Source organism: Lactuca serriola, chromosome 1 (genome assembly GCF_051521515.1).
Source record: "Lactuca serriola cultivar US96UC23 chromosome 1, Lser_US96UC23_V15, whole genome shotgun sequence".
NCBI classification, from domain to species: Eukaryota; Viridiplantae; Streptophyta; class Magnoliopsida; order Asterales; family Asteraceae; genus Lactuca; species Lactuca serriola.
This window is the reverse complement of record NC_136408.1, coordinates 106,322,344-106,334,892: the sequence shown is the minus strand read 5'-3', so window position 1 is coordinate 106,334,892 and position 12,549 is coordinate 106,322,344. Positions and strand designations below refer to the sequence as shown.

At 26.2% G+C, this 12,549-nt stretch overlaps 1 protein-coding gene across 1 annotated transcript; it reads left to right on the top strand.

Annotated features, from left to right (window-relative positions):
- The first annotated feature begins 2,065 nt into the window (after positions 1-2,065).
- On the top strand, positions 2,066-3,598 carry LOC145097011 (GLABROUS1 enhancer-binding protein-like). The gene has a single exon (XM_079034473.1). The coding sequence runs from the start codon at positions 2,219-2,221 to the stop codon at positions 3,425-3,427; it is 1,209 nt and encodes a 402-aa protein (XP_078890599.1). The 5' UTR covers positions 2,066-2,218; the 3' UTR covers positions 3,428-3,598.
- Positions 3,599-12,549: the final 8,951 nt, after the last annotated feature.

Sequence of the window (12,549 nt, the reverse complement as noted above, 5' to 3'; positions counted from 1 at the left end):
GATTATGTGTATGGTATGTGGTAGTTTGGGAAGACTCACTAAGCTTCATGCTTATAGTTTTCAATTTTGGTTTCAGGTACTTCCAGTAGCAAGGGGAAGAGCTCAGGATGATTGCAGTGCACACACCATTGTTAGCATGGGATGTATATACTCTGAAGTATTTTGATAGATGTTATGATATATTGAGATACATGACTTATGATTTTTATATGATGTTTGATAACTTATAGTTTTCTTAATGATTTAAAACGAAATTTTTAGACTGTATTTTTGGGATGTTTCACATTTCCTTCATCTGACGAAGACTCAGGTGTGGTTGTTGTAGTTGCACCTCCAACCCATTGAACATTATGGTCAATGTTCATGTGGAAATCATGCATATCAACATCTACATCATGTATCATATTATCTTCGTCCACAAGATAACACTCATCATTACTGCTGGTATCATGTTCACTTTCCATGTCCATATTGGTTCCAAAGCTATCATGATTACTTATATTTTCCATGTCCACATTACCTGTAAAACTGTCATGATCAAATTCATTAGTTTGGTTTGTGGTACTATCTTACCCAAGTGCCACTTGGGGTTCAACTTGGGGTTCAATAGTATCATGCCAATTCAAAAACAATCGTTTATAGCAAGTAAGATGTTGCTTAATTTCAATTATATGCACCTTACATGGATTGGGGGACATTGAGTATGTATGCTGTTTGGTTTCACCATGCTCCGTGTACACATCTATCAGCTTATGTTGACCAACATATCGAGCCAAAATAGCGAACACCATCATCAGAACCCAAAGCAAAAAAGATCAAAATCTAAATTACATAAAGGTCTTTGAAAATGATAGTACATCTTCTCCGTCACCATGTGGGGTTAAACATACCCTAGTTTTTCCATTATATCGTCGATGTCATGCACCGAAAATGTGTCAACATCAAGTAAGTCAACATAATTTCGTTTTCCCCAGATATACTTTCTTTCTGGAAAACCAGTAAATTTTCCATTATGGTGTAACCTTATGGAAAATACAGTCGGATGCCCAACTAATTTAAAATGAGAAGATTGACATTAACCTTCTATGTGAAAAGAATGGAAAGATTACAAATTCCAAAATCTTGGTTTTTAAAACATACCGTATCTAGAATGAACATCAATTTCTTCCATGTTTGCATGTATCCTCCAACTTGCCATGCTTGTTCTTCAATGCCACAGTAGGGTCTTAACATCAATTACGGTTTTTATTGGGATGGTGATTTTATGGGTTTTCTTATTTGTTCGAATAACTTGTGATCGTGTAGACGTTTTTCATTCTAAACGACGCTAGGAACTGTCTTAATGAATAGACGAAACGTGGGATATTCTAACTGAGTAATGGACAGAATGTTAAGTTAGGGACCAGATGGGTAACAAATGTCAAATGTTTGGATAGTCCGAGTTGAAAAATTAAGTTATTGACAAAGCATGAAAGTAACCCCAAACCACAGGGACCATCCGAGTAGTTTTCTCTATTTTTGAAGTAAAAAACATTAAACAAAACTAAATAAATCAATAAACATAGTCTAACACTAAGAAAATGACCCCTCCTCCCCCTCTTAGTAGTTTACTACCAGATGCTAAGGGTGGTGTCATGGTATAAGTTTTGAAATATCTTAGTTGAATTTTTTTTCTCAAATTCTCACATAAATATTAGTCATCTTTTTTTTGTTCTACATTATATATCATTTAACTTGTTGAAACTATACACATATTATTCTTATACCCTACGACAACCGATTGCAAGGATAAAATATAAACAACTTTAACAAATTGAATAATATATGGTGTAAAAAAAAACTAAACATGAACAAAATCAAAATTTCATGATCATCCTGAATTATTTTCCATAGTATTTTTAGATATAGTTTTTTAAAATCTTCTAAAACGAATTTTGAAAAGTTATATGTTTTTTATTTTTAAAAAATACTTTTTAAATAAAATTATTTTTTTGTGTCCCAAAAACCTAAAACTTCTAGTGATACTTAGGTGAGAATGTGCATCTCATCTAACAAACTTCTTTTTATCAAAAATAAGAAGTTAACTCGTATCCCCGCTTGCCGTACATAGAACTATAGAAGCGTGAGGGACTACACATCGATAGAGCAGCTGGCACCCCTTTTCTTCCTCCTGTCGCTTTACAAACCCTAAATTGGAAACCAGCAATCTCTCAAAATAATGGCGCACAATCGGCAATCTGACCTCAAACCTAACCATCCATCTTCATCGGACGACGAAGAAGAAGAAGAGGAGGAGGAAGAAGTCTCTGGTTCAGAAGATGAACAAACATCCGACTCAGGATCAGAAGAAGCCTCCGATTCAGATTCCGAACCGAAACAGAAACAGGAGCCAAAGAAACCATTAATTCCACCTCGTCAACCCGCCACCAAACCACAACCACCAGATCTATCTTCATCTGAAACGGAGGAATCCGGTTCTGATACCGATTCCGATTCGCAACCCAAAAAATCCATGGTCGCTGATCCCAACATCAAACCTATCTCCTCGAAACCTATGGAGCGAGAGGACGTAGCGAACGTCGAATCGAAATCAGCCAAAAAATCCGGATCGAAAGCTAGCTCAGTTCCATCTCCGGCGAAGGCTAAGCGACCAGCACCTCCTCCGGTGGTTGAGAAAGATACGAAGAAAGCTAAGAAGAGCACGACGACAACCGATGACGACTCGAAGAAGCAGCTGTTTCAGAGGTTGTGGAGTGAGGATGATGAGATTGTTATACTGAAAGGTATGATTGATTACAAAACTGAGAAAAACGGTGAGAATCCCGTTGCTGATATGGGTGCGTTTCATGAGTTTATCAAAAAGTCATTGCATGTTGATGTTAGTAGAGCTCAGTTGGTGGATAAAGTCAGGAGGTTGAAGAAGAAGTATGTGAATAACGCAAGTAGAGAGAAGGATGGTAAAGACAGAAGCTTCTCCAAGAGCCATGAACAGAAGGGATACGAGTTATCAAAATTGATATGGGGTAGTAGTAACAGTCCCAACACTGGAACAGAGAGTAAGAAGACTCAACCTCAAAAGAATGGTGGTGCTAAAGGTAATGCTAATGCTAATCCTAGTACTAGCTCTGTTGTTGCTTTGGAGAAAACAAATGGTGTTGACGAGAAGGAAGGTTTGACCATGGAGGCTGAGAAGAACATGGATGTTTCTAGGTTTGTTCAATATGGTAGAATGAGTTATAGTCCTGTAATGGAAGAGGAGATTATGAAAGCTGGATTGGAGTTAGTTGAAGGGTCTAAAAAGGAGGAGTTGAAGGAGAAATGGAATAAGTTGAAGATGCAGGAGCTTCAGCTTTATGTTCAGAGAATGGATTTGATTAAAGAGCAAGCAGCAGTAGTTTTTGAGGCTATGAATTCAGCAGGAAATTGAGGTAATCAATGTCTTTATTTCTTTCTGATGATGCCTTTTTAATAAGATGTTGTAGTTATGTTAGAAGTATGATGGTTGTGAATCTTTTTTGTTTCATTATTTGAAGTTGTGAACTTGGTATTATTTTTAGCAATTTGAAGTTAGAAATAACATTTTCCATGTTTTTGTTGATTGGTGAGGATTTTATTTTTCATTCCATACTTTGATAATTTTTTGCTTGATGTTTCAATTAGAGAATTTTGGATGTGTAGATGTGATCATAAAATATGTTGCTCTTTCTTCCATTATTTTAACCCTTAAAGATTTTCAAAGTTCAAGATGCCTCCATCACCAAAATAAGTCATCACACATGAATCTTGTTTTTCCTTTCTACAAATTACGATGATGAATAAACAGAATTCAAACAAACGAAGCACAAAAAGTTGCAAAACCTTTCTACAAATTACGATGATGAAGATAATACAAGCCTGATAGACGACATTGCTAACACTGGTAGTAGAATGCAATCATGCAATCGTCTGACCGATTTGAAACGATTGAGAAAAACCGTGGGAGTAATTCGCGAAGAACTTGGAAATTTCTGTACTGCTAATGGTGGAGATTAGATTGAAGGTGGAAAGATGGAGTTAGTAATGGTAGGAGTCTATAGTTGAGAAGCTTGTTGGATTTGAGATTGTTGATGATGAAAGATTTGGATTTTGTTAAGCAATAGAGAGGAGTCGGAGAACAAGAACGGGAAGTAGGTGGAAGTCATCGTTTTTGTTTTTTTGTTTTTTATTTTTTTTAATATCACAATTAACATTTTAAATAATAAAATAAGAAACAAGTGTATTAATTTTTTTAGAAAAAAAAAGTCTAATCAACCACTTTACATTTTTGAAACGGCAAATTATTATATATTTATAAAGGAAACATTTTTCCTTTTATCACATTCATTTAAAACTGCCAATCATTTTTCCTTTCACTACATTCATTTGAAACTGTTATTACTTTTCAATTTTTTTCTAATAATGATTATAAGTTGGTTAATAATGTTAAATAAATATAAACCCTAAAGTGTAATCATATATAAACTAAATTTCAATATTAAAAAAATATATTTTCTTTTACTTATAAAGTTATGTTTTTAACTTTTAACATATTGTACTTAATTTATTAGGCCTAATATGTTGTTGCATGTAAACCATTATCATTTTAAAGCTACAACTTTTGAACAATTTGTATAAAATATTTAAATTGTTAATTTAAATATAACATTACAAGATTAACTTAAATATAAATTTTAGTTCAACTTAAACAACATAAATAATATTTTGTAAATAGTTAAAAGTGATAAATTATAGTGTCTTTCTAATAATTATTATAAGTTGGTTAAAAAGGCTAAATAAGTATCAAACCTAAAGTGTAATCATAAATAAACTACATTTCAATATTAAAATAATATTTTTACTTCTACTTATAAAGTTATGTCTTTAACTTTTAACATATTATACTTAATTTATTAGATTTAATATGTTGTTGTATATAAACTATTATCAGTTTAAAGCTACAACTTTTGAACAGTTTGGACAAAATACTTAAATTGTTAATTTAAATATAACATTACAGGGACATCTTCAATATAGATTTCAGTTCCACTTAAAAAACCCAAAGAATACTTTGTGAATAGTTAAAAATGATAAATTGTAGTGCAAAATGTAAAAACTAAACTGTAATATCAATTTAACTAAAATATTTCCTAAATATATTTTTATAATCATTAAAAGTTTTCAAATAACTAGCTTAAAATAATTACAATAATAATAGTAAAAAATAACTCTATAAATGATTATATTGTTAACTTTAAAATAAAAAAAAACTGATTGATGTTTTAAATAATTACAATGATAGAAATTAAAAAGTTAAGCAAATAAATTTTTAAAAAATTAATTAACAATAACAACAACTATAAATAACATTAATCCATATATTATATTTAATTTTATCCATGAGTAACCCGCTGGTAGAAGTCATTTAAAAAATTGAGATTATACAGTTTTAATATATGTATATACTATCATATAATTGATAATAATCAATATATTATATCAACTTAGTATACAAATTATTATATCAAATTTAAAAACATTATTGTTATATTTTAAAAAAACATATATTTGTAAAGATTTCAGCTAAATAGAAGCTTTCGCACAACGCGTGGGCATTCGCCTAGTCATATATATACTTATAAATCTAGCATTTTTTCTTGAATCTCATGCATTTGAAACCCCGTTTTTTAACTTCCTCAAACCACATTCATTTGAAACCTTTTTTTTTTTAACTAATGCAACTCAAAAGTTTTCTTAATTATGATTTAGCACTTAGAAGTTTTATAACTTATATTATATTTAATTAGCATTTTGTGAAAAGTTTACTATAAAAAGACCAATCTTTTGGGAAGAAATGCATACAAATCATATACAAATTTAAAAAAAAAAAACAAACTTAAAGGTTTTTGTGTTAGGTTGAGGTCTTATGACCACTTTTGGAAATATTCTATTATATTAGAGCTTTTAATTTGTAAGTTTGTTATACTAATTCGTTTTTATATTTTCTTCATTTTTGGATTATTGTAATACAGTCGTTGTATATTGTGCTTTAATCGTTAATATATTGATTATATGTTATATAGGGTGATGTCGAAAATATTTAAGTAAATATGTTAAATATTTTTTTTGTTTTGTAATTGTACCGTTTCAAAAAGATAATTAATTAAAATTCATACATATGTTATACTTTCTCTCTCTCTCTCTCTCTCTCTCTCTCTATATATATATATATATATATATATATATATATATATATATATATATATTATAAAAGAGGTCAAAACACTTCAACCAAAATTCATTTAAAATCTAATATTTCAAATGCTTTTTAATAATGATTGTACAAATTTCAACATGAGTTACTTAATTGATTGATTAATAAAAATATTAATGTTTTGAAAATCTTAACTCTTAAACTTATATTATTTAATTTGTTAGTTAACTAAAAATATTTTTCCTACATAAAGATAGCATTTTTATGTTTGGTTACTCATATTTGTTTATGTAATTAGAAAACAAGGTCTACATAGAATGACTACTTCAATATCCCATATGAATCGATACCACTAGAGATGTATGTTGTCTTTAACCGGTGGTAGGAGATCCACATACCCTTTTTAATTATTTTTATTAACTAGGAAGAAAGCCTAGGCTTCGGCCCGGGATGTTTTTTTGTGTTTTTTTATGCCAAAATGTAAAAGTTTTGACTGTAAGGACCAAAAGTGTCAAAGTGGATAAAGAATTGTGGCGAAAACCTAAATGCTTTTTGTGTATTTCGTGCCAAAATGTATAATATTTTACAATAAAGACTAAAAGTGTCAAAATGGCTAAAAAATTATGGCAAAATCAAAAGTTTTTTTGTCCTTTTTTTTTACCAAAATATAATAGTTTTGATTGCAAGGGCCAAAAGTGTAAAAATAACCAAAAAACATTGGCAAAAATCCTAATCCCAAAAAGTTACTATTCCTAACTCCTTTGTGCTTTTATACCAAAATATAAAAGTTTTAATTGCAAGAGTCAAATGTATAATTTTTTACAATAAGGACTAAAAGTGTCAAAGTGACTAAAAAATTGTGGCAAAATCTAAATTTTTTTTTGTATATAAGGACTAAAAGTGTCAAAGTGGCTAAAAAATTGTGGCAAAATCTAGAGTTTTTTTTTTTTTTTTTTTTTTTACCAAAATATAAATGTTTTGATTAAAAGGGTCGAAAATGTCAAAATAACAAAAAAATTGTGGCAAAAATCATAATACCAAAAAATTACTATTCCTAACTCCAATGTGCTTATATATATATATATATATATATATATATATATATATACACACACACACACACACCAATGCTTAGTAATATCTATTTTATATTCCTATCGACCTTAATTTTTTATGTACAAATTAAGGAAGAGGATTCTCGGCACACCAACATAATGTCAAACGTACGCTTTGCAAAATATGTAATTAAAATTAAATATCATATTATGTAATTAAAATTAAATATCATATTTACTAATCAACTTATTTTAAAACTTTTGATGACATTTATGTATAATGATATATTTTGTATGACTTCAAACTTAATTTCAATGTTTAATATTTGAAAGTTCATATATGAAACGTTGGATGTTTTGGTGTAATATAAATAGTGTAATACAAAGTTTATTAGTTTAATATTGTTTATTAATAGCTCATTCAAAACAACTTATTTCTTATTTTATCCAAAAAACATTATCGGACATAAGAAAAGTAGATTATATTAATGTTATACAAAAACTTATAATATATATTGGATATTATAAAAGTAAAGGTAAAGTTTATAAGGTATGAACTATATTAGATAGTATCAAAATATAAGTTGATGGATTTTTATGTTATTTGATAATTCGGTTAATGCCCAAAAATGACTAAAACGTAAATTTCAACATATTTCTATTTTTTTCCCATAATTATTTTAATCACTTAAATGCATTCTTGCTCAACGCGCGAGGTTACACCTAGTCTTTATATATATACTTATAAAGGAAACATTTTTCCTTTCACCACATTCATTTGAAATTCCCATGATGCATTTTACTCAAACCATATTCATTTGAAACCTCTTATTTGAATGAATACCACTCAAAATTCTCTTAATAATCATTAACCATTCAAATTTTTTATAACTTATATAATATGTTTAATAAGCAATTAATGGATAGTCTACTATAATATACCAATCTCTTTGAGTAGACACACAAATACTAATCACATACAAAATTCACAAAGAAAACAAGTCTAAAGGTTTTTGTGTTGGTTTAAGGGCTTTTGACCATTTTCAAGCCATGTTATTATGTTAAAGTTTTTTATTTGTAAGTTTGTTATATACTAATTTTTATTTTTATTTTTCTTGGTTTAAGTATTCTTTTAAGACAATCATTGTATGTTGTGGTCTCTTTTGAAATGGATATGTCATATTATTAATGCAAATCTCTTTTGAAATGCAAACTGTCAATTTTATCACTTTATTATTTAATATATGTTTCATATTTGAATAATAATATTAAGTGTTTCTTAAAAGTCTTCTTTAACTTATTATTAATAATAAGTGGTTTAAAATTAGTGAACAATAATTTTAAATGGATAATAATATTTGAATAATAATTTTAATGAACAATAATTTTAAAAGTGACATATTTCAAAGCACAACATTAATTTGAAACTTCCATGACATTTCAATTTCCTTCTAATAATGATTATAAATTGGTTAATAATCTTAAATAAGTGCAAAAACTAAATTTTAATCCTAAATTAACTAAATTTGAATATTAAACTAACATCTTTTACTTCTACTTATAAAATAATGTCTTTAACTTTTAACATATTATACTCAACTTATTAGTTTAGATATGTTGTTGAATCTGAATTATTTTTATTTTAAAGTCACAACTTTGAATAGTATAAAATATTTTAATTATTAATTTAAATATAACGTTAAAGGGTTAAATGCAAAACCTAAATTGTAATCCCAAAATAACTATAAAAGTCCATAACTATTTTTATAATCATTAATAGTTTTTAAATAAGTAGTTTAAAAATAAATTACAACAACAATAGTCAAAAGTAACATCATGTAAAAAATTATATTGCTACCTTTAAAAAGAAAAACAATGTTTGATGTTTTCAGATAACTACAATGATAGAAATTAAAATTTTAAGCAAAAAAAAAAAAATTAAAATTAATTAACAATGACAACATTTATAAATAACATTAAACCATATATTTTAATTAATTTTTTTATGAGTAACCCGCGAGTAGAACTCATTGAGACGATGGATATTATATATAGTTTTAATAGATGTATACATCGTAATATCATTCAAAATAATCAATGTTTAATAATAGGAATTATTATATCAAAGTTAACAACAACCTTATAGTTATAATTAACAAAAACATATATATTTTAAATATTATAACTATATCCTAATATTCTACGCAACGCACATGTATTCGTCTAGTATACTTATAAAGGAAGCATTTTTCCTATCACCACATTCATTTGAAACTCCCATGCATATTTCCTTTCACAACATTCATTTGAAACTCCAATGACTTTTCAATTTCTTCTAATAATGATTATAAGTTGGTTAATAAGGTTAAATAAATAACAAACCTAAAGTGTAATCATATATAAACTAACTTTCAATATTAAAAGAATATATTTTCTTTTACTTATAAAGTTATGTTTTTAACTTTTAACATATTATACTTAATTTATTAGGCCTAATATGTTGTTGCATGTAAACCATTATCATTTTAAAGCCACAAATTTTGAACAATTTGTATAAAATATTTAAATTGTTAATTTAAATATCACCTTACATGATCGACTTAAATATAAATTTTAGTTCAACTTAAACAACTGAAAAAATATTTTATAAATAGTTAAAAGTGGTAAATTGTAGTGTCTTTCCAATAAAGATAATAAGTTGGTTAATAACATTAATTATCAGAAGAATTTGTTAATTTAAATATAAGATTACAGGGTCAACTTCAATATAAATTTCAGTTCCGCCTAAAAAAACCGAAAAAATATTTTGTGAATAGTTAAAAGTGATAAAATATAGCGTTAAATGCAAAAACTAAATTGTAATATCATTTTAAATAAAATATTTCATAAAGATATTTTTATAATCGTTAAAGTTTTCAAATAAGTAGCTTAAAATAACTTACAATAGCATTAATTAAAAATAATTCTATATAAATGATTATATTGTTACCTTTAAAATAAAAAAAGTTGTTTTATGTTTTAAATAATTACAATGATAGAAATTAAAATATTAAGCAAATAAAATTTAAAAAATTAATTAACAATAACAACAACTATAAGTAATATTAAACCATATATTATATTATATTTTATTCATGAGTAACCCTTAGGTAGGGTTGTTTAAAAGATTGAGATTATGCCATTTTAATAGATGTATATATTTTCATATAATTCAGAATAATCAATATATTATATCAACTTAGTATATGAATTATTATATCAAATTTAACAACAAAATTATTGTTATATTTAAAAAGAACATATATTTGTAAAGATTTCAGCTATATAGATGCTTCTGCGCAACGCCCGACAATTCGCCTAGTATATTTATAATAGAGACATTTTTTTTCAACCACATTTATTTGAAACCCTCAACTTTTCAACTTCTTTTTAAATTAATACATTAAATTCAATATTATTGTAATTTCAATATTAATTCTTTATTCTCACGTTAAATTTAAAACATAATTTTTATAATATATTCAAAACCTATTTTTTCTAAATAGTTGTTTTAAGAGATTTTTTTAAAATAGTTAAAAAGTTTAAATATAAGATCTAAATAACAATGTAAAATTAACAAAAAAAAAGTTGATTAAAATTTACTCTTTATAATAATAATTTTTTTCTCAAAATAGATAGTTTAAAATACATTAAAAATATTAAAAATTTAAATATAATATTGAATATAAAACATGTATTAAAAGATAGTTTTAAAACTAATTAAAAATAATAAAGGTATAAATAAAATGTTAAATATAAACCTACATCGTAATTCCAAATTCACACACAACCTATAGATATATTTTATTAAAATAATATCACATAAAGTATATGTATCTAATTTGAGTTTATTTTTATTTTCACGGGTAGCGGCTATTGAGATGATATGATTTTAAATAAAATAGTATGGGATCTATTATTTGATACTCATAAATGCATTATGAAAGTAATTTTGTACACCCATGTTTGATAATGGTTATCATTTATTTAAATTACTTAGAATGTTTTATAATAAATTAGTCTAAGAATTATTAATTTAAATTTACTAACAAGAATACTTTTATTTTAATAACATATATTTATCAATATTTTAATTATAACTGCACAACCCGCGAAATATCGCATAGTCTATATCTATCTATATATCTATATGTATATCTATATATCTATGTATCTATATAATTATATCATTATCTTTATCTTTATCTTTATCATACATACTTATATAACTAGCATTTTTTTTAAATCTCATGCATTTGAAACCCCATTTTTTAAGTTCCTCAAACCACATTCATTTGAAACCCCCATTTCTAAGTAATGCAACTCAAAAGTTTTCTTAATCATGATTTAACACTCAAAAGTTTTATAACTTATATTATGTTTAATTAGCATTTAGTGAAAAGTTTACTATAAAAAGACCAATCTTTTGGTAAGACATGCATACAAATCATACACAAATTTCAAAAAGAAAACAAACTTAAGGTTTTTGTGTTGGGTTGAGGTCTTATGACTACTTTTGGAGATATGCTATTATATTAGAGCTTTTAATTTGTAAGTTTGTTAAACTAATTCGTTTTTATATTTTTAGAAAACAAACTTAAAGGTTTTTGTGTATGGTTAAGGTCTTATGACCACTTTTGGAGATATGATATTATATTAGAGCTTTTAATTTGTAAGTTTGTTAGACTAATTCATTTTTATATTTTCTTCGTTTTTGATTATTGTAATACAGTCGTTGTATATTGTGGTTTAATCGTTAATATATTAATCATATGTTATATAGGGTGATGTCAAAAATATTTAATTAAATATTTTAAATATATTTTTTTTGTTTTGTAATTGTACCGTTTCAAAAAGATAATTAATTAAAACTCATACATATGTTATACTTTCCATCTCTCTCTCTCTCTCTATATATATATATATATATATATATTATGATAGATGTCAAAACACTTCAATCAAAATTCATTTAAAATCTAATATTTCAAATGCTTTTTAATAATGATTGTAAAAATTTCAATATATGTTACTTAATTGATTGATTAATAAAAATATTAATGTTTTGAAACTTCTAACTCTTAAACTTATATTATTTAATTTGTTAGTTAACTAAAATATTTTTCCTACATAAATATAACATTTTTGTGTTTGGGTACTCATATTTGTTTATGTAATTAGAAAACAAGGTGTACATAGAATGACTACTTCAATTTCACATAGGAA